This window comes from Strongylocentrotus purpuratus, unplaced genomic scaffold (assembly GCF_000002235.5).
Source record: "Strongylocentrotus purpuratus isolate Spur 01 unplaced genomic scaffold, Spur_5.0 spur5_scaffold_6, whole genome shotgun sequence".
Lineage (NCBI taxonomy): Eukaryota > Metazoa > Echinodermata > Echinoidea > Camarodonta > Strongylocentrotidae > Strongylocentrotus > Strongylocentrotus purpuratus.
This window is the reverse complement of record NW_022145612.1, coordinates 18,062,454-18,087,074: the sequence shown is the minus strand read 5'-3', so window position 1 is coordinate 18,087,074 and position 24,621 is coordinate 18,062,454. Positions and strand designations below refer to the sequence as shown.

The 24,621-nt window shown below is 34.6% G+C and overlaps 1 protein-coding gene across 1 annotated transcript; it reads right to left on the bottom strand.

The window, feature by feature from the left end:
* Positions 1 to 751: 751 nt before the first annotated feature.
* LOC105446332 lies at positions 752 to 24,522 on the bottom strand. Its single transcript, XM_011682977.2, has 5 exons — positions 23,892 to 24,522; positions 13,638 to 13,709; positions 4,915 to 4,976; positions 3,551 to 3,655; positions 752 to 2,889 (listed from the first exon to the last, which is right to left on the bottom strand). The coding sequence occupies exons 1-5, from the start codon at positions 23,983 to 23,985 to the stop codon at positions 2,848 to 2,850; spliced, it is 375 nt and encodes a 124-aa protein (XP_011681279.1). The 5' UTR covers positions 23,986 to 24,522; the 3' UTR covers positions 752 to 2,847.
* Positions 24,523 to 24,621: the final 99 nt, after the last annotated feature.

Genomic DNA, 24,621 nt, shown 5'->3' with positions numbered 1-24,621 from the left:
AGATAATAGGACAGGTAAATTGATTATGGTAGTGATGAGCATGTATTTGTATACAAAATATTTATCAATTTAAATACGATATATCTACTGTTTCAATTTCCATCTTAGATAGAACAACATTACCTTTTGCCTATAAACACTTTTTCCGGTCCGCTTAAGGGCGAAAAGAGTAACGTTTGCCAATATGGACAAAAATGGACGGTTGAGTAAAAGCGAGGATCTTCACGCCCGTAAGGTCAAATTGTGACGTTAAAGGTACTATGTCCCATTTGCAGGCCCCAAAAATGAAAAGGTTAAATTCCAACGGCATTTGAAAGACAATAGTAATTTAGAACTGCCCCCTCAAAAAAAAAAGGGGGGGGGGCTTGAAAATGTCTTTAAGTGGGAAAATAACGACTATTAGTTGTCAAATCTACTTAAGAGCTATAGATCTAGTAAGTAATAGTCTGATTTTTCAGACCATTGTACCGAATGGTCGTACGTTTTATGCTGCGCAAAGCTTCACTCAGTTTAATTTTGGCCATTACAAGAAGTGGGTTATTGATGTAGACAAATGCCAATGTACCTTTTACAGCTCATTTTATGTATGTTAGTACCAAAGATGAAAAAAGCCAGTCAGTCACTCAATAGTGTCTGACAGTGAAGTCTAGCAAGTAAACGGATTTCCTTGCATAATATGAATATTAGGACACTGCTAACGTTTACATTTCACAGATAGGACATACATGACATATTCATAATTCCTGTAAAGTTCGACAGAATTTGATGTTGGCTGCAAAAGGGACATAGTATCTAGAAGTAAATTAATACAGTTGAGTCCATTCAACTAAGGCCAGAATGGCTCTGTCCCGCCTAGGAAATCTTTTATACGACTGTCTGTGACTGTATGGACTACACCTATATACGACATAGTTTACGACATGCATGCTAAAACAACCTACCACCAAGTTTACCCCAATGTACAGTTTAAGAAGCGACGCATGCAGTCGTCGGGAAGTATGGAGCCAAATAAAGACACATCTACGGCAACTTGCAATGATGCCTTCCGACAACTTTGACATCCGAAGTCAACAAGTCCTACCGGGCCATGCACAGGCAAACTATGACCACTGGCTTATAGACTACCAAGGAATAGCAATATGTACGTTGCACATAATGCATCATCCAGTCTGACAGGGTCCTGCGGCTGGTTTTGACTGGTCTGTTTCTCGATGCGCCAAGTCACATTTTACATAAAACTTAAAAGTAAAAATAGGTAATAAATCAATCAATTATCGTGCCACGGCATTAGGCCTATGAACTTCCTACAACAACTTATGTCATTAAGTGACATTCTACGACAGCACCAATGTCGGAAACTTTCTGTTTTGAAGTATTGACTTTGTAATACAATGTATGTAACAAGCTCAGAGGCTACCAGAGAAAAGCCAGGGCCCTGTTTAATAAAACTTGCTATCAATTACAAATGCTAGGTACATGTATCTATGACAAAGTTGGTCTCAGTCATTCAAATGCCACGAATTAAGTTGCTTAAAACAGTTATTGTATCTTGTTATTGATAACAATTTTTTTAAACAGGGCCCAGTGATAAGACAGCTCACGGATTATAAGGGAAGTGTCTTTAAAAGCAGAATAGAGTTGGTACGGCCATATTGGGAAATGTACCTGAACATTTCAGGAAAACATGACATATAAAACCATACGAGTACACGAAGTACATGACACTCACAAGATCATTTTGAATCTTGGACTTTCCTTATGCTGTCATTGTAAGCTACTTGTTAAGAACGTTTTTTTGTCCTGTAATCATTAATCAATAACATAATAATTAAATCGTTTCAAGCAAAGGCTATTAAAGATAAATGAAGAAAACAAGTAGGGATCATGATCTGCATAAGATAGGTGAAGAAATAATAAAAATTATGTATTTTAAGATGGAAAAAAAAGTTTGTAATACTATTTTTCAGAAGTGGATGTAATCTTTATTTAGTTTAACATTGCTTTGTCTATACAGTTTGAGAAAACATTTACAAACATTACATTTTATTTCAGCGATGATATCTCTTTATTTTTTATTTTCATTTTTTCGATTTTCGAACGAAACAAAGAAATTATAACAATGTATTCAATTGTAATACACAAATAATTGAATAGACATAGAACACAGTTGTTATATAATAACAATAGAATATGCGAACACCATATACCAGGTTGAATTCGTGTCGGAGAGGAAATAAAGAATTGTATTAATTCATTTGTTTTTTTGATGGTGTTGTGTAAAAGGCATATATTATATGATTTTTTTTTAAAGAAGGTTAATGGAACGTTTTTAAAATAAAATCAGATACTGGAAAGAGTAAGAGTATGGAAAAGGAAAAGAAAAATGAATTAATAACAACGGTGCGTATATACAGTTAGAATGGAGATGCATTTTTTGTAATGAAACAAATTTTATTTCTTTAGTATTTTATCACTTTAGAATTGAGCGTTACTTCAAAGAATAACGCAGAAATCGTCAAAGTATGTCCTTAACTGATGACCTAAACCCTGAGCTTCCGCGCCGCAGACTCAGCGAATAGCTCCTGGCAGTCCTAAAACTAAAATTGTGGTGGTGATACAATGAGCCAGATGGTTATATCTCTAATAAATCAGTCTATATTGTTTGCTTTGATGTGCGTTTTTCAACAATTCTGGAGGCACAAAGAATCCGTTACTAGGCATCAACATCCGGTGTTTGCTCCCATGCTTTCATCTGATTGAAATAATAATTCCCGGCATAGTTCATGTTCTTTTGTTTGTGTCCTTCTGCAGTAGACTCCATTTTATCCGCACTAAATGAGCAGGTAGTTAGTACCACGAATCGTCTTCTTGCAAGGCGCTTCGAATAACCTGGGGGATAAAAGAGACATATATAATCATTAAATCGATCGGTTCTAAATTAGTAACTTCTGCTATCTACATATTACTCAGCGGAGGTTTTAAGGGGGTCGTAGTCTCAACCCCCCCCCCCGAATTTTTTTCTTCGCAAAACATATGTAGAAAATTACTGCAGGAACCCCCTAAGCCCCATAGCCCCAAAAAGAATATGTATACATTCTTTTATAACTGCACCTATATATACCAAGTAAAAAAGTATTTTTGCTACATACTAGTGCTACTTCAAATGACCATTAAAAAACAACAACCAGATATTAAACAGTCATCTGATTAATATAGGGTCCTATATATTATATCCGATTTCGTTACAAATTGCTTTGACTAACCATCTTTGTTCAGTAAATGATAATGGCTGACATGCTTTGTGCAGGAGTGGATCGATTTTTTTTTTCTAACCCAGGGTAGCCACATCAGTAGAATTACGAGCTGTTTTTCCTGTGTGCCTTGCCATTAGCATTACCCCTGCAATTGATTGACAGATTCATATATCATGCCAGGCCAGGATTCGATCCCTGAGCCCTCGGATTGTGATTCAAGTGAATGAACCACTATACTACGACACCTTAATAGACCAAGATTTACTCAAACGGTGGAAGAATGGAGAAGTACTTACATCAACTAGTCTATCTTGCCAAACAGCGGGTAATTGTGCGGCGAGTGAATCCAAAACACAAGCTGAGTTGTCAAAAGCCGATCCAAAATCTAAACTGTTTTCTCTCTGTGAAGTAGAAATCAGATTGAAAAGATTATGGTTCTGAAAGTACTATTTAGCATTGGCAAGTTTAATTGAAAGTAATCTATCAAGGTATCTTCTCCCAGTTCGGAAGCTGATTGCAACATTTTCCACATCTCTGTAATCTGCCATCGCAGTACATGTGCAGTGTTATTTTACTCAATGCCTTTAATAGCGCTTCCCTCCCAACTGGTTCTCAATTACCATCTTGGTCTGGTACCTTATACTTTTACTTTTCATCAATCTTTAAAGAGAACGTGGCGTCTTTGAATTCTTTGAATTGTAAGTCACTGGTGTATTGAAGAAAAAAAACATTATCTACGTTTTGGGGGGCATTGTTTCCTTCGCCTGCAAAACAAAAAAGACAAAATAAACCCGTAATTGTCTTCATGTCAAGCATTTTGTCATCATTCTCTAATTGTAAACAGTATTCGTGTTTACATGACATATTCGAAGAGAGAAAAGGGTTTTTGTTCTTTTCTTTTCTGTTTTACATAAAAATTATTAGGTAACAGATGATACTTCATATAGTGGAATATAGTGGCGAGAAAGAGGTATGTCAAATGAAAGAAACAGAAGTGAAATTGATTAAGAAGTTCAAAAATTTAACACGATAGGATCGGGAATTAATGAAAACATTTTATGATGTTTAATGAATAACTTATATTCTCCAGCACTCATTGAAAATTCCATGTAGTGAAATGAAATACTACGTAGTCCCTAATTATACCTGGTTAAATGTTCAAGTACTAGACTTCGTTATTCGGTTACATGTCAGCGTGCCCTGAGTCAACATCTATCCTACGATAACGTATAATTCAGAGACATGACTGTGTAATAAGACATAATAGTGGGTAGAAGCAACACAGAAAAAAACGGACTTAGGCACCGTGGGATGTAGGACCAATAGGGTGTAAGACATTTGAACATAGGACAAATAGGATGTGATAAAGTGGGACATAGGACCAATATGGTGTAATGCATTGGGACATTGGACCAATAGGGTGTAAGACATTGGGAAATAGGACCAATAGGGTGTCAGACATTGGGACATAGGACTAATGTGATGTGATATATTGGGACATACGATCAATAGGGTGTAATACATTGGGGCATAGGACCAATAGGGTGTAAGACATTGGGACATAGGACCAATAGGGCGTAATACAGTGGGACATAGGACCAACATAGTGTAATACATTGGGACATATGACATTTAAACACTGTGATTTTTGTTTACTTGCCTCATGTAGAGTTCCATCTTCTTGTCTTGTACTGGCCTCGCTTCCTGATCTTTTACCAGCCGCTAGAAAAATACAAAGATGAACAGATATATTGAATATCACAGAACAATTCATGTTCATATTTGAATATGGGTACTTTATGAAATGCATTAATTTATATTGTAATGAACCGCGCTCGGCAGCGTTCTATATTTTGTTGATGATGACTGCAAGGTTTATATGAAAACGGCGACCTCGAAATGAATTTCCATGCTTGAGAGCCAATATTGTTCGTGTACGAACCGTCTCAATTGTCATTGTCGGCATCGAGTGATGGTAGAACAAGCGTTGGGATATTTAGTTACGTGTCGAGAGATGGAGAACAAACATGAATGGTATATTGTCCTTGATTATTGTAAGGTTCCCCTAAATGAAAATACGATATCTTTCTTTTCAAAGGGGGTAAAAGAAGTATTGAATGTGTCAAATGAAGGTTACTTAATGAATGAAATGAGGGATAGAGTGTCCATAAGGAGATGTAATATTACTAAATATGGTTTATAATGGTAATGGAACTTGGGAAATTCCCTATTTGATAGCTACGCTGCAGCGCGCTGTGCATCAGAATAAAGCATTTCTAGTGATCAGGAGCCGTTCCAGGTTTTGAACCCTTTTAGTATAGGAATTCTTAAAAGGCTTATTTGATAACCTTTTCTTCTGCAATTCGGCAACAAATATGTTTCCTTTTATCAACATGCCATGTCTCTGAAAACGATAGGTTTTGTTTTGAGCTATGCTAAACAGTTTTTAAAATGTTAATTTATTTCCCTCGAAAGTGATGATTTTGGAACTCTTAGTGTGTTACCTATTTGATATTTTAAAGATGTTTTTGTTCCTTAGAATTTCTGGCATCAAATGCAATACGGTCCAAACGTTACTGTGCCAAATCGGAGAATATTGAATGCTTGTCTCAGGGGCTTTGTTTAAAAGGGTGGTGGTAGGGGGGTGTTGTAAATTAAACAGTTCTTAGGATGCCTTTGTTAAAAAGAGATGCCCTGGCCATTTGTGCTACCTTAACAATTCTCCGTTGTTTGAATGTACCAACATTGCGATAGCATTATGAAACGAGCGGCATACTTGTTGCCACTGATAAAAAATAATATACAGAAGAAAACATATTGAGGAAAGACAGGGAGAGGAGGAGGACTGGTCAGAAGACTTCAATTGAGATCGAGTGTGGGAGAATAGTGTAATAGAAATATCCAACAGCACTTACTGAATAGAAGTATGACAACATGCATAATGTATAAGATGTGTTGCATAAATATAAAGGAAAACAGTCGGGTGAAACGGACGTGGTAATGTGTGAGGTCTAAGAATGTAAATTATTAACAGATACTTGAGAAACTTAAAGCGACTATCATCTTGCAATGCTCTAGTCGTTCCAATAAACCATGGTTGCCTTTTGATTTAATGCCCAGGCCCGTCTGTACCAGTCTGGCCAGGGGAATTATACCTCCCTGCAAGGTAACTGACAGGTGGTTATCTCTTCAAATCCGCTCTCAATTAACATAAGAAAATGACGATCACGGGGGACCAACAGGCACCGATTAGGCATTGTTTGATATATAGAGGGCGCAAGTAGCTTATAAGTAGTCCAGTGTGGCTTTTAATGCTACATGCATGTGATCCCACCTTTTCTCTCTCACCTCTTATTTTGTAACCCCTCACTGTTTCATAAGGTGTTTATTTTGTAAACAGGTTTAACCAAAAATACGTATTTATGATAGGTTTGTAGAACAGATCTTCTAACATAGCGTCAAACGCAAGCCGAGAAGATTTTTTTCTTCTGAAAAAGGCTATTATAGCCTTAATAATATTTGTTTTCCTTTGAATTTTTGAAGTTGATATCAAATCAGAGTGGACAAAATAGCTGTTTCATGATCATTATTTTTGGATGTAAATGAAAAAGGAGCAATCAGTAAATTAGATGATATAAAATCAAGAGTTTATCTTAAAGCAGGATCTTTATTTTTCTTACGTTATTCTTTTGTAAAAGCATAATCCGATAAATCAGAAGTAAGGTAAAAGCGTCATTTTGGTAGTGACAGTTAACGGAACAAACTATCACTATCTTGTAAATGTATTTTTAGATGGGTAAGTTATGGTCTTATCCTATTAAATATCTCAATATGTAGAAAGTGCAAGTGCGACAAAGACAAAGAGACATTTGAGATAAAGATAGATAGATAGATAGAGAGAGAGAGAGAGAGAGAGAGAGAGAGAGTATGTGTGTGTGTGTGAGTGCGTTCTTATATTTGCTAGCTATTTATACCGATCATTAATATTATCAGTAATTTTGCAATGTCAATCGCTGAGCTACACTTCTGCACAAAGCCACATAATATATATTTTCTCGTCACTCCTTTTCTTACAGGCTAGTATTCACTCTAAAATCGGCACGTTTGCAGAGACGACAGAAAGAGGGGGATAGAGAGAGACACACAAAGAGAGATAGACACACAGAGAGAGAGAGAGAGAGAGAGGGGGGGGGGGAGGGGACGGGAGGGGGGGGGGTTGGAAATAAAGGATGCTCATCGTGATATACATGTAAAGTCACATATCCATTGCCTCATGAAAAGAGAAGTCCTTGTGAGGACAACCTTGCGAGGACAAAAGGAAATAAATAGATAAATAAAAAGAAATAAACATGAAAAGAACTCTAAAAAGACTTATCGACCCGCGGAATTATGCATAAAGGCAGACGGCTAATTTCACAATGAAATGGGAAATGAAACCATGCAAGTCCTGAAGCCATTTATCATGACTGAATATGAGGACAAAATAGAAACGATCTTTAACATAATTGGCATGATTAAAGGGATATACACACATTTTAATTTCTTCTTTCTCTTTTTTCATCCGCAAATTTGACTTTATAATTCAAGGCATTCTTCTACGAACTTATAAAGCTTATTACGATTAAATGTGTAATCATGAATTTGATTATTATACAAACACATACTATTTCGTCTTCAAAATTGTATAAAATAGTGTTTCGCTATTTTTTCTTTCCCTTTACCTTTCTCACTCCATCATCATTATTATATCTCTTTCTCTCCCACTCCCAACAATAGTTTATTGAGTATTTCCTCTTCGTTCCCTGTCCCGATTTTACTCTCAAATAGGAAACCGCCCATGCCCACTGGTGTGGGTGGGTGTGGGGTGCGCGCGGGTGTGTATGTGTGTGTGTGTGTTCGTGTGTGCGGGTGTGTGCGTGCGTGTGTGTGTGTATAATTAATTTACTGCCACCTCACGGTAACGCAATTTGGGAATAGAGAGAGGGAGATCAACACTAACAATCCTCCTCACACACACTGACACACACACACACGCACACCCGCATTCTCACATCAGGGCCTTTGTGGGGCACCTGATTGTGAGGTATTTCTGTGCGTTCCAGATATACCTTGTGGTCCCCTACTAGTGGGGTATGTACAACCTGGCGATAACAACCCGGCGGTGTGCTTACGATGTTACCATAAAAAAGTGTGCAAGTTTTAGCACACGCTCACAAAATGTCATTTATGGGGTACCACTTCTAATGCCCCGCAGGGCATAGGACACCGAATATACAGTCATTTGAAAGACTTTACTCTGTGGGGTCCTGAAAAAATACCCCACAAAGTAAAAATGCCTCACAAGGGGTATGTGAAGCGCACATAAAACCCCACAAGAATGCTGAGGTGAGAGCACGCACACACACACACACACACACACACACACCAACAGCTTTCTGAATTTGTAACTGCTATTTTCTCTGAATCTTTTCCTTTGTTTGAGCTAATGCCTGAATTGTTCCCAAGATCAGCGTCGTTCGTTTTACTTCCTCATCATAAATCAAATGTTCATACAATAAATGCAATCAATGCATAGTGGGAAGCGGAAGGCCAACACGTATAGAGAGAGAGAGAGAGAGAGAGGGATAATTGCTTTTAGATATTATCAAGTTGAACATTCAAAGTCCTTACTCCTGACAATTTTTAAGAGTGATGTTACAGTTTAATTAGTTTTTATTTTCATTTGACGATTTATCGCATGTATATTCGTTTATGTTGTACGTGAGAACTCGACATAATAACATCAGAATTACTATCAATCCCAGATTTTCCCTCATATAAAGGATATTGGAACTCGTGTAAGGGGCCAATTAGACCGGAGGCATTCCTTGAAATATCATCAATGTCCATCACGTTTTTCCAGGAAATATTGTATACATGTATAGATGTCAGTTAATGTCCACTTATTGGCGTGTATATGAGAAGAAGATTAGGTAATGCATTTCTGCCATTAATAAATAAAACCTGATTATCCGAATTCCTAAAACGCAACTAGTTCCTTCACCAGGGAGTTTATATACATTTATGTTTCAATTCACTATTGCTTGTTATATACATCTACATGTGTTTATTATTACTTGTTATACAATGGGAGTCAAAAATAAAAAAAGTTTACACCTATAAAATTGCCAATTATTTTATAAATTATCTATGAACAGTAAATTATTATACAACTTATGAAAGAGCGTTTTATCCCAAATCATTTAATATCATGTTTGTGTGGTATGTGTTCACGCTTGCATGAACAGGAGGCATTGTTTGCGAGAGTGCAAAAATCGACTTGCGCCAAAGTTGCTTTTTATGTGATGTTTTAATACAACAATTGGGATTTGGGTATTATTTCTGTCAGTGCAGATCCAAATAACATCCCTAACAAAATTTATCATGTCACACATATCATATATCGAATTTCAAATATCAACGAACATTTGTGCGCGCGCGTGTGTGTGTGTGTGACTTTGCTTCTGCAAAAAGCATATGCAATGCATCTCATTTGATACATTCAATTCATTCTCTCACTTTAATCCTAACTTATCACATACTGTAGGCATTACTTTGGCGTTAGTCGATTTTTGCACTCTCGCAAACAATGCCTCCTGTTCCTCCGAGCGTGAACACATACCACACAAAAATGATACCAAATGATTTGGGATAAATTCTCTTTCATAAGATGTATAATAATCTACTATTCATAAATGATTTTAAAAATAATTATAAATTTTCTTGGTGTAATTTTTTTTTTTACTCACACGGTATACATCTATGTTTACATACGAAGATACATGGTAACATCAACATTAGGCATCATCCCCAATTTTGAAGGAATTGAACATATGTATTTTCAAGGCTGAACCTAATCTAAGTTTAATTGAAACACGGTTATTGCTTGTATGTGACTCTTTCACTAAATATGGTATTGTTCATTACTGAGGTGGCTATGAGAGATAATAGGCCTGGAAAACATGACGAAGGTTCAGAGTAGGATTGCTACATGAACCAACGACACGTCACAATAGATATGATATTTTTCTTTCCCTTTTTCAAAGACGCTGTGGAAATTAACAAAAGCTCAGAATTCTCTATTCTATGTATTCAATGCTCTACGGTTTTATAGCAAGCGAGCCAACATCATTGTATTTACATATCAATGTTGTTATTTGTTTGGTATTATCGGCGTTTCATTCTTTTTTAGAATATTTACTCCTGGACTTCCAAGGCTTTAAAATTAATCTAACTATTCTTTTACTCAGATCAATGTAGTTAGTTGTAATCATCTCAGTGATCAGAACATGATTTCTATGACAGTGTATGGTATACACAATAGGCTATTGAAATTGCCTTTGAGATGCTCTTTAGAAAGGTTGGCGGTCAAAGATTTTTTTTTTTTTAAAGAACTGGAAAGCGTACCGTACGATTTTGCAATTCTGTTTAGCCGTGGCGATTTTTCTTTGCCTTTTTACGACGGTTTAAACTCTTCATGTGTGAACGACACCTTTTTTTAAGAGATGACTTCGTCTTACTTATTCAAGTCTGACCACGTAACTCAAGATATTATTCACATTTACTAATGAGTGCAATGAGAAAAGGTCCTCGATGTTTCATAAAATAAGCTGACATTGTGACATATTTTATGACAAGAATCGGAGAAAAAACACTTCTGAACTTGTATTTTAAAAGTCAACTTCTTATACCAGTTGTGAAGCATTTCTTTTTCCAAACCTGTACTTTCAAGCCACCATTAGTCATCGTCTGGACATGAGCATTCTTAAAAGGATACAGCTTCAGTCCATTGTTTCAACTAGTGAATATTTCTCCAACAAGTCATATTAATCCTTGACTCCATCCCCCTTTTCAGGTCAATATGATGATGTAATAATAAGAGCGTGCATTGAAGAGCATACATTCAGACTATAGAAAGCCAAGAGAATGCTAATTGATTTCCATTAATGTTTTATTCCCTAGGAGACGAATATTTGATTGTCCTAGGGAAGGAGTTATATTGACATTCGTTTTCCTCTCAGATTTGTGGATAAGCACTCTGGTATGTAACATGGCACACGATCTCCTACAAGGAGAATTGTACTTCATTACTATAGACCCGGCGTAGTTTCCTAGCATCGCTTTAATTTCCCTCGTGTAATGATTAGCAATTAACTTAAATGCTCAAAATTAATTCTGAATTTAAAGAGATTTCGAAAATGGAATTGATGGAAGATTTGCATGTTAACTAAAGGAAAGTAAGCATATTGAAATTGAAAGCAACCTGAAATGAGTACATCATGTAGGTTTGTAGTTATTATTCCCGAATATAATCTAAAGGAAAGACAACACACATTTGATTTAGAAAACAAACTAATAATGCATACATTACGATCAGTTGATACATGACTCAGTAACAGGTTGTCATGAATATGTGTACACTTTTTGCTTTGAGAGTGTAGTGACAGGGAATAAAAGCAAGTGGAAGTATGAAGAACATTAAATGGTTTAACACTTATATAGGTAGTGTCATTTTTAAATATAAAGTGTACACTTTGTTCCAGATACTTGAAAATACTCTTTGTTTTGAAGGATAAACGGACCATATATGTTAATTATATACGGTTTTATCACTTGTTTTGAGTGTAGACAGAAATCGGTTGACTCAAATGATAAAAGAACGATGTTTATGAGACTGAATTAGTTGAAATAACTGCAGAAAAATATAAAGGCTGATGATGAGGTGATGATCTTTCTTTCAAAACATTATCAATTTCTATATGATTACATAAAAATGCACGTAATCAATTTAAGGTTTCCATAATTTCGAGGCTTCATGCACAAAATTTATAACGGATGTCCATCTACTTGATTATTGATGAACCACCTATTTTACAAGGAGGGCATGAATTAAGAATAATAAAAGGCAATGGATATGATAGATACTTTTAATGAACGGAAATTATTACAATTTCCAATACACGTCACATTGTAATAAACATTGTAGTATTTGCCTATTTGTATTTGAAAGATTCGGACATTTAAAAATCGACCATTCTTTTAATCCATTTAACTGATCTGGAGAAAAATTAAAGATATTGATTTGTTGTGTGTGTCTTGGGGAAAAAAGGGTAAGCACAAGTCTTTTTTCGTTTGGATGAAAACCAGACTGTTAAGAATTTCTTCATATATATGCATAAACAGTGAAACCTGTAGATAAAGACTACGGTTTCTGCTTTCATTCAAACTACAATGATGTGAATCATTTTAGGTCAGATGATTTATACATTCGAAGAAATAATTTTTACAACAAAAGTTGTTCTAAAATTATGACTCATGTAATACATCCCTTTATTTTATTCACGTTTCGGATTACTGTTTTATTTGGGATTTGCAAATAGAGTTTTCCGAGTACATACAAATCCATCGTGATTTATTGAAGCACTGAAATTCCCTCGAGTTTTTATCTAAATGATTTTTCATTTACTCAGCATACATCCGGTGACTGAAGTGCCTTTTTCTGCTTATCACGGATCTCTGTGTGTAATGTCTAAACGAAAACTTGTGTCTAGAGAAGCGTTTCTCAACCGGGGTGCCGCAGGACATCTCTAGGGAAGCCGCGAAATAATCGTAGTAATACAGAAAGAAAAAAAAAATCATTATTTTAGAATAAGTTGATTCCTCGAAAACCTTAGAAATCGCTAAGTATGTTATTTAATGAGGAAATGGCATTTCAAAGGTTTAATAGTATCTTCCTCACTCGCTTCGCTCGCTTAAAATCTTTATAAACATGATGATTTCTGGTAGCGAAGCGCCTGAGTATTTCCATATTTTAGCGACGGGGTGCTGGAATATGTTTATATCTTTTATATCGAAATTAATTTTGTCCACGCTCGTTCCCTTCAATCGCTTGCAACATTTAAAAACAGGATAATTCTAGGCAATTAGATTCCCGAATCTCCTCATATACGTGCATCGAATTGACACCTTGGAATTGACTGCACATGATGATTTTTGTATTTATGTATTCGGCAGCGAGGTGCCTGCACATTAATTTCTATATTTTATCTGGTATGTTGATTATAAAGTAAAAATCATCTCCCCCAAATCCCAAATTCAAGCTACGCCTCCGTCTATGCAGATATCTATTACGTGATTTGAAGTGGACCGTGTCAACATAGACAGTCTTGGATATTAGAATCAAGAGGAGAATATGCCTCCAGTAAGAACTATTTTTGTTGTGAAATATCAAGTTTGCTTTATTATCACTTCGAACGAAAATATATTCTCTCACTCATCACCCTCAATCAAACCTTATCTCTCATCGTTGCCTGCCATTATAAGAGCTTTTGGTATTAAACTTACGATTTCTGCGACAGTAGAAACATAGCTCACTCTTCCTGCTCCCTCCTGTGCAACGTGTCTGACAGAAGCTCCCTGCGGATGAAAAGACACAAGGAATTAAGTTACGATATGGGTGCTAATAGGATACGACTCTGTACGATGAGTGAGAAAAATATAAAGATGAATTCAAGCAGGCAAGTTGTTATGCTGTGAATAATTTATTGTTAACCGTCACATCCTGACACTTGAATACCTTGGGTAGAAATTTGTTTTTTTATTGGAATGACGGAAGTAAACAAAATACATATGATTAGTCAGACAGATATTGGGAATGATGAGCTTTAAAAAAAAAAATGATTGTACTCCCGATAAATAAAATCATAAGAATGAAAAGTTCTTTTTACAAAGTCATTATAAAGTTATTAATTTTGGGTAATTTCTGATTGTATAAAAATAATATTGGAAAAAACAAACAAATAAACAATTTTAACGTTTCATCATCAATTAGCTTAACCTTTTTAGATATCTACGAAATAAAAAAGTTTCTTTTAAGTTACCGCAGAATCAATTTATCAATCTTCTTTTGAATTAAATGGTAGAAAAAGCCCTGACGATAAACCGAGATTATATCCCATAAATATTATCCTTATCATCATCTTATACCTAAAAAATGGATGTTCACCTATGTATATTTAAAGTGAATGAAAGATTCCCAAATCTTAAACCACTGCTCCAGTTCTAGAAACGATATGATATCGAATTACCATAGAAATCATTTAAGGGATTTTATTTCCATTTAAAAGTAGAAAATTGATTCATCGTTTATTTTTTTGTTGAAAAGTATTAAAATAAATTACGTACTGGAGTAAACAAGATAATAGTATTTCATTGACTATATTAATTCTCGGGGAAAATTCTCAAATTGAAAATAAATCAAATATTCTGCTTGGAGTATTACTCTGGAGAACTCCCATAATTTGGTTTGCAAATCTTTTTTGCTGATCGTTATGAAATATAGGTGATATGCAGTCAAGTAATACTAACCATTTCAGTACAGAGGCGCCCTAACACATTATCAAACCTATCTTGTACAGTTCACGTGTGTTATGAGTTGAACCAATCTTCAAACGTCAATATCTTAAGAACCAAGAACAATTTCTAAAATCTAACAAAAATATAATGCTCAAAGTACACAGTTTAAGTTAGAATAATAACTTTAAAAGAAAGAAAGATAATTTCTTTGAAAATATGCCCTTTGACCCACAGCACTGACCGTAGCGATTTTGTCAAAGTATACACCCAAAGAGACATCTTTAAAGAAGGAGTAGTTTGTAAGAGATGGTGGTTTCTCATGAATTATCACCCGGCTTCTACGGTGTAATATAAAAACTCTAAAGAGCATTTCGACAGGTAAAGAAAAAAACTGTATCATTTTCCTTTTACCTTCTAAAATAAGAAAAATCTTATTTTTACAAGTTTTATTTCATTTTCACCGGTAATGAAAAGCAGGGGGAGCTTAGTACAGATTTTTTATAGTAAATCTTCAAATCTACTAAACTAATTTACGCGATCTAGATAGCTCTAGAGTAATACTCTGCGTGACGATGCAAAGTTAAATTAAACGATACGACGAAAAGAGGACACGAAATTCTGTTGCAAGCATTTCAACAAATAATATTTTCTTGCGACGTTGCATATTCCACTCCCGATTACAAGGTTTCGTTTGGACGAAAGAAAAATACATAAACAGGGTTAATGAAGACTTTACCAATATATCTGATGTATTAAAAATAGAAGTTGTTCAAATAAAAAAAAAAGCTTCATTGGATAGAAATATATTATTGACACAGTTTTTGATATTTAATATTTACTCCAATATTTAATCCAGTGGTATACTTCCAGCAATCTATTATCACAATTATGGGGGTCAGGGAAACGCTTCGAAAACCAGCAAGATCATTCCCATCCCTTTAGTGGATTCCGTTTCAACTACATTTTTTCTTATTTTTTTCTATTTTTTTCGGAGGGGGGATTCTTTTTTAGATATTTTGAAATATGCAAGTTGCAGACAAGTTACATCTAAATGCTATTATATTAGGTTCTCCCGAATATCATATGTTTGGTAATTGTGTGTTTTCAAGAAAATATGTGCAACTAAAAACCCAATGGAAATGTTACCGATTTTCACAGTTCATCCCCAATAAACGATTAACACAGTCTGGAGGGACATTAACCACTGATTGACAGGTAAATCATGAAAATATATTTATGAGATATCATTCATTGGAAAAGAGAGTAAATTTCGACCATCTTTGTTTTATGTCATAAATCAAGCTAATCTAAATGATAATTTGTATAAATCACAAAATAAAAAATAAAATTCACATCAAAAATGATCAGCATGCAAAACTTGTGTCATGAGACTATGACCATGAAAATGAATTTTCTCAGTATTTTATACTTTTGAACCATAATCATAATCTCCGCTCGACACCTTCCAATATACGAGGTAAAGGAAATGAAGAAGTATGAAAGAAAGTGTTCATCATGTGGAGTGCTTGTTACCTTATAGTATTCCGCTGCAATAGGTATGTGATATCCCCTCAATAGGACAAAATCAGACCAAAGCAGGAAACTAAGAAATCGAGTAAAATGTTCATAATTCGTTGGTCACCCACGGCAACCAAGAAATACGACACATACAAAAAGAGAGAGAAGGATTATTAAAAAAGGCAAAAAGTGCTGTGATAAGGCGGTCATCTCAGCATCATCGGTTCACTCCCCTTCTTCTGGCTGTCATAGATCGTGGGGTCAATATTACTTTTCTTCCAGCTTTCTTACTCTCTATTCTATCTCCTGTATGATTTCCATAGATGTTGCTTCACGCTCTAATTCTCCCGAAGGAGTTTGACGCAATTCCGAGATGTCAGATTTGGTCACTATAAATCAACGATAGAACCACCATAACCAACAATTACAAGCTTCGTTCATCTTTGAGCTCGTAAGGCATTTTACGTGCCCCCAAATAAACTGTCATATTGATGTGTTGTATACGTATGTTTGAAGCTTATCGTGGGTTTTTACACAGTTCTTTTAACAACGGGAATCTGGTTTATTATGTGTTCATTTTCATTGAGTGCCTATATGCATAGACATATAAGCACAGTATTAGATTTTAGTCATATTCTATTCCGAACTAAAGTACTAAGAGTCGAATCGGGTAAGTTATATTTTACTGAATGAAATATGTTCTGTAGGAATTTAGCTTTTCTTCCGTCGTTATACGGTCATGCAATACTTCTAAAGTTGATAAATACAGATTTTCTTTATACAGACCTATGGCATACATCATTTTGTTTATTCAAACATATTTTTGGCTTATACACCCAGTAAATATGTTTGAATAATTGAAATTTCTCCCAGGAAGCATTGCATTTATAAAATCATTTTGTTTGCTTGTATTTGAATCATTCCTTTTTCCCTTTTTTTTTTCCTGCATTTTCAAAATAGAACATAATCATATACATAAAGTAACAAATATTTCTTCATTTTACATAATTATACATTTTTAAGTACATTAAATAAGATGCATACAAACACAAATATAATTTCAATGAAAAAAGATAAATTACAGAATCATTCCTTCAATTGGATGATAATGATAACAACAACAACAACATTTATAATAATAGCAATGGTGTTAATATCATAAGTAATAGCATTTATAAAGCTATAAATACAAATGTTTTCTAAACGCTGTACAATTGTTAACATGTCCTTTAGACAAAAAACTAATAATAATAGCCGGCGTTTACTTCTTTTGCTTCCCTACTCTAATTGCACGCTTACATAAGTATGACGTTTGAGGTAGACACCTTAAGGTACATTATGATAAAAGGCAGGAAAGAAAATGACAGAAAAATATGACAAGTCAACAGAGTATCTAGTAAGTGATAGTTATGACGTAACCATTTTAATGAGAAGCAGAACGAATGATCAGATCGTCTTAATGTATTCTGAACAATCTTGCATAATACTGGAATAACTCATCTGGATAACAACCGAATTGCATAAGCTGACGCACTCATATCCAATTTAGACTCGGAATTAATTCTTTGGAAAGAGTCATAAATCTGCTTCAGTGTACGCGATGAATGTTTTAATTCAAAATGAAAAGAATCGGAGATGAGTCAATATGTCAAAGCTGTGGAATTTGAATTTTAGATATTTCGATCATTCCAGGCTTTTTGAAATAATATATATATACCGGGGGAGAAATTCTATTGTAAGTTAATACTGTGGGATACTCTGCTGGCTATATTGGGTATACCAGCCGGTTTTAGATTGAATATACATTTATTTTTTTGTGAAATAGAAAACACTATCGATCTGTGGAGGCTGTTTAAGGAGTAGATTTTCCAAAATCAATATAGGTTTCTCTCCAGCATAGGGAAACATGCCTATCCAAAGTTGAAATTAAATTGACACTCCTTAATTATTTCCCTTTTTCCTGTATGTACTTTATCTCCCTCTTCCATGAAATAGCAGGGATACTATTTTTTAATATGAAATTGTTTCCGTTTGGGAAAGCTTTGTCATTGCTTAAGTCCTAATCAAAATGAAAACATAAGCATTGGACGTGCCTTTCGTGTTATTGACCATCTTACAAAATACCCTTGAACAAGATATTTTAATGCGAGGGAAAGTGAAACAGTTGGTTGACAACGGCATGATTATTTCCTTGTTTAAAGACAGTTGGTCATTTCAGTTAAAATTGTCCATGCTTTTGTAGTGATTGAACATAATTTATGACAACAATTTTTGTCAATTCCAATAGCTGTATTCTCTCAATACAGTTAACACCTACCCACTTGCAACTGGTAACGTTCTTACGGATTAGGTTGACTGCAGGTGAACTGCACAAAACGCATTAAAAGGTCTATCGACTTTAGTCTGCCATGCAGTGCACGTGTTAGTTTAAGGCTTCACGTACCTTTTTTTGTTTGTTTTATAATACCATTCTTTAGAATTGGCTTGTCGGTATACAGCTATTAAGCCTTGAAAAAATGTTAACCTAGCAACAACCAATGTATGTTGAATGAAACGAATTGATAAGGAAAGCCGTTATTAGGGAAATAAAAAATATCTTGACGAGAACGTATTGGTACTAAATTGTATTTGTATTGTACGTAGAACAAAGAACTCACATCAGTATTGTAAAACAAATTAATTTTGTTTTACCATTCTTTAGAATTGGCTTGTCGGTATACAGCTATTAAGCCTTGAAAAAATGTTAACCTAGCAACAACCAATGTATGTTTAATGAAACGAATTGATAAGGAAAGCCGTTATTAGGGAAATAAAAAATATCTTGACGAGAACGTATTGGTACTAAATTGTATTTGTATTGTACGTAGAACAAAGAACTCACATCAGTATTGTAAAACAAATTAATTTTGTTCAAAATGTTAGCTACAATAAAATCATATAAAAGAAATACACGATCTCTCAATGTATCGATCACTTTATGAAAAGAGAAGAATTATCCGAATGTTATACTTACAGCCTATATAGACAAAATGCATCGATATAACTACTTGAAGCTTAAAGGTAAGATCATTAAAAGTAGTAGAATTCTCTGTCCTTTTAATCCTGAATGACTAACGTTGAGGAATAGAAGAATTAGACAACACAGTCAATACTGATGATACTAATTAAAACAAGAAAGTAATTTCAAAGAAATTCAGAACCACCCATACAACCTTCCTTCTCATCACCGTTAAGACTGATTCTTGTATACGCTTTTTTATAAATAAAGCTAAAATGTACCTCTATTTTAGAAAGGAGCACATGTTTTGTTCAGCATACGATGATCTAATCCTTACTAACTAAATGTCCAATTCATTTATCGCGTAAGCCATGGTTTATGGCTACTTTTAGGAGCATTGTGGTATAGTGGTTTATTAACTAGACTCTCAATCACAATGTTGATTCTACACCAGGGGAGTGTTTCACAAAGACTAAGATCAGTTTGCTCTCACCTTTGTGATCTTTAGATAATATTTTTTCTTCAATAATGAATTATAAAAAAAGAGTAAATTCTGTAAATTTGTGGCCATGATCGGTACGTCCCTTGAGAGACCAATTCCAGTAAACGGTGAGAGCAAACAGTGGCATGAATGGCCTGCCGTAGTTAAGTCAAACTTAAATATCTTAGTGGTCATTAAACAATGTATTTTTATCTGCAGTTTTCTCTCTCCATCCATTATGTTAAATGCGTATTTCATTTTCTGAAATACAATGTGCGCCCATAATGACTGACGGAGCCAAAGCTATGATAGGGTAACAATTACCAATCCATTCGGGAAGCCTATATACGCTTTAAAAACAAGTTTTATAAAACGTTTTTTCTTTGCTATCATCAGACTATCTCTGTTGTTAGATCTATAAATACATAATTACTCAGCCTCCCTATCCCACTTCTTCTCCCTCTCCTATCTGTTTATATTCCTATCATCTCTTTCTTTCTCTCTGGTTTTTTTTCGTAGGTCTTCATTGGTAACCAGCTTCTATTTGTGATGTCAAATTTGATTGTGCACTTCACTAACACAATGGATTCTGACACTTTGGAATAAACATCAGACCTATATATCTTAGTTCATGGCCTACAAGAAGTTCGTAAACAACCTTAGTGAACTTATGAGGCATCTGTTCATAGCGGCGGATATCAGAATCCATTTAGGGTTTTTATGATCACCGACTAAATCTTTCGTCTTTTGGGAAAATCTCTAAGTATTTTTAGGGGTTAAATGTGAGGGGTATATGACAATCTCTAATGGCTCTCTAATGCTTTTTGGCGAGCAAACAATGACACTGATATGAACTACTGCAGTTAGAATATGTTATTTTGGGGCTGAATGAAGATAGTATTTTATGCTTTTAACTCCATTTTTTGTCATCGTGAGGAAAGCGATTGAACTTTGCTGAATATTGAAAAAGGCTCTCTGATACAAAAGACATCTCCATACATCTCCTTGGAAATATCGGATTTTTTCATCTTTCATCCATTACATCGGATCATGAATACCCGAAAGCAATGAAAAAGAAAAGAAGGTAATAGATCGATCAATTGCAAAATATTTATTTTGCTTGAGCATTTGCTTATAGGATTTTATTTAAACAATATTCTGTACACAACTGCAGTATCGTTGACAACCTTGATAAGATAAATGTTATAGTTTCTTGACAATAGTTGGTCGATACGGTGAATTGTATGATTGGCAAAGCAGGTCATCATCATTGAATAAACAGACAAAGAGACAAATATCACTGAACAATAGTAAAAATTGGCTTTTTAAAGCGTTCGGTTATCCGAAAGGTTGCAATTCTTGATGAAAGTTGAAATCTCGTATTGACACGCCGAATGACGTCTCGATTTTTATCATACTATTTATTGTTTTCATACTATTTTTTTTTTTTTTTTAGACAATAAAATAAATCTCGACCAATTTAGAGTATAAACCTGTAATTATATTGTAACATTACAAAGTATTATCAGTTGTGGCAGTAAGTAATCTTACTCAAAAAACAGCTCGCTCGACTGTATAGTTAACTTCAACATAATTCACTAAACATATTTTGGAAAACGAACAGTAATATTAAGGACTATAGTTGAATACTAATTTATATGTATTAATGAATTATGTTGAAGTATTATGGAAAATAACAGTGAAGAAAAAATAAATGTACAGTTGTCTTTCTTTACATTTGATTATTCACGATTGAAATAAAAATCTATAATGGAAAATTTGTCTCTTTACAACTCATTGACCAATCATATCATATATTTATGCACCTACTTTGCCCAAACAAAATGTATGGTAATATTGGACAGGATAGTAATGTACATATAAACATAGCAAATCAAATTTTAATATAAATATGAAATTACTCATCCAAAAGTTTGATATGACGATCTCACATATTGAATATGAATCCATTATGACTGAACGTCACAGAATATTATAGAGTTTTAGAAGAAATCGAGAAATTAATTTAATTTTGCCATGTGGTTCCACCTTAAAATCTTTTTGATTTTTTGATTTTTTGCTATTCAAATAGCTCTTTCAACCATTACGATTAGATGGAGGTACAATCTATCTGACAACATATATAAATATATGTACCTATATATACATAAAATAGAAAGTGCGACTGTTTATAGTTAGGATTTTATAAATTGAATATGTAATATAAAATATATTTTATCTATCAAAATAATCGTAAATTTATCCTTTTAAAGGTGATTTCCAATAGGAATCATTCTAATTTCATGCATGAATTAACATAACCATTTAACTATAACTGAGTCTCTTAATTTTTTTTTAAAAATTGGGATATCTGCCCGTTAAAATCTTAATTAGGGTTGGAGGTATCCTACGGCTCGTCCACGAGTTCGGGTGTATAGGAGAGGCATCTTGACCTTGCTTGTCAGAACCATGTAGTCATGAGACTACAGACTCTACAGTTGACATCCAGAGCTCAATCATCCTCATTATTTCTCATTCATTGTTTTTTTCATTATTGAACAAGAATGTCTTACAGATGCACATGTTCATTGACATGTTTTTGAATAGCTTCTTGCTCTCTTTTGCATTTTTTTTAAACAGACGTTCTTACGATTACATTAATGTGCCCATCCGAGCGTGATCTTATTTGATGTTAAGTATAGATAATTAACTTTTCTTTAGTTTTATGTTTATTTCATTACATTTTATTGACGGTTGATATGGAAAGGTTGATATATAATATGAAATAAAAACATATTAAGCCCAATTGGTATTACGACTTCTTCTTCTATTAAAGTACTACTACTACTACTACTCTTAATGTACAGAAGTGGAAATCCAGTTGTGGATAGTCATGTTAGGGAAAACGTTGGAATAGAAATCGAAATCCGCTCTACAAATGATGGAATCACCACTCAAAAGAGTACTTCAACCACTAATATAGAATACATCCTCCTATAATTTCAATTCGTCCAAATTTAGAGATCCCTAATAAACCACTAAAAAACAAGATATTTTTTCTATTACATTAAAAGAGTATTACCAGCGTCACCACCACAACCACCACTTCTACTACTACTATTAATACTCCCACTACTACTCTTAATAAAACTACTACTTCTGCTACCACCATTACTACTTCTACTACTAATATCACCACTACTACTACTACTACTACTACTACTACTACTACTATTTATACTACTACTCCCTGACTACTATTACTACCACCATTACTACTACTACTACTACTACTACTACTACTACTACTACTACTACTACTACTCCAACAACTACTTCTACTACTACTACCAACATCACAACTACTATTTCTACTGCTACTAGTGTTGCAATCGAGAACCGGTGTCTCGAGGTAAAAGCAGAAGAAAGTTTGGGATAAACTGTATTTAGATTTCAGGTTTCGGAGTCGTGATCAAAACTGAGACATTAAATTCATGAGACAGAGACTGCTCTCATGATTGCATCACCCATTATGTCCAATATTACTCGTACTGCTACCACTATCCTAATCGAGAACCGGTGTCTCGAGGTAAAAGCAGAAGAAAGTTTGGGGTAAATTGTATTTAGATTTCAGATCTCGGAGTCGAGATAAAGACTGAAACATCAAATTCATGGAACAGGGACCGCTCTCATGATTACATCACCCATTATTTCCAATATTACTCGTACTGCAACGACGACTACTACTATTTTGTCTACTACGAATACTACTGCCAATAGCTGGTGTTAGTACTATTGCTGCCCCCAAACTATAAAATAGCTTGCCAATAGAAATACGAAGCACTCCATCTCTCAATGTCTTCAAATCCAAATTAAAAACATATTTGTTCAATTGAGAGATCCTATTTTGTAGAATTTAGTATTTAAAAAAAGGAGCTCTGAACCAGCGCAGCTGAATATATTTTGTATTATTATTATTATTACTAATATTACTTCCACAATAAGTACAAGCCGCAATACTACTTCTTCTTTACTTCTTTCTACCTCTTACATTAGGTCTAAGTCTATTTCTACCTCTTACTCAAAAACCTCTACTACTCTTATTCCTCACTCTCCTCACTCCACTACTTGTAATAATATTAGTTACTACTTCTACTACTACTACGACTACCACGACTACGCTAACTGCTACTACTTCTATTCTTACTACTACCAATATAATCAATAATCAAAAATAAAAACTCACCGCTAACCACTGTGGATGAAAGAAGCACCAAGGCAAGTATGACGGGAACTAAAAAGTAATAAAAAGAATTTTTATGTCTGATTGCACACGCCATTTTAGTCTGTGTGTATGGTTGAAACGTCGATTGCCGGCGTTCACGTTGTCGAGCAAATCTTCCCTATTTGAGCAGACAATCAATGTGTCAGAGGGAGATCGCTTTGAGAGAAAGTCTTTTATCGAAAATCAGACTGAAGAAGTGCTCATATGAACTCCTTTGTTCCTACAGAGTTTCTCCGAAACTTGTTTCCCCTGTCACCAAAACCACCTTCATTGGGTATTTCATAAATTTACCAGGCGGTTAATTGCTGCTAATTTACAAAACGCTGCTCCGAAGTTTTGTACCACTGATCCCTCTTGAAGTGGAGTGATAGGCGCAACCAAAAAAAGCGGAAAGGAAACCCGACGATGGCTAAAATGGAAGAAATCATCAGCGGACTAATTAAATAATTGTTGGAGTAGCAAAAGACAATTAAATAGATTGGTAGATACAGAGGTAGGTAGACACTTTAACTCTCTGCTTTTAACCAGAACTACTTGTTGATAGCGTGCTCACTATAGCATCCCCCGTTGTTTTCTCATTGCGTTTCGTCGTTTAAGTGAGGGGTTAATGCGTGCGCAGCAAGACAGGTCATTTAGCTTCAAACGGGCGAGTCCATTACGGATAAGAAGGACGAGGTGGGCGATGAAAATT

Bases quoted from the DNA above. Each gene is read 5' to 3' on its own strand.
- LOC105446332 (XM_011682977.2), bottom strand. From the start codon at position 23,985: ATGGCGTGTGCAATCAGACATAAAAATTCTTTTTATTACTTTTTAGTT. The intron at 13,710-23,891 runs GTGAGTTTTTAT...TTTCATCCGCAG, and splicing joins TTCATCCACAGTGGTTAGCG to GGAGCTTCTGTCAGACACGT. The intron at 2,890-3,550 runs GTAAGTACTTCT...TTTATCCCCCAG, and splicing joins GGCAAGATAGACTAGTTGAT to GTTATTCGAAGCGCCTTGCA.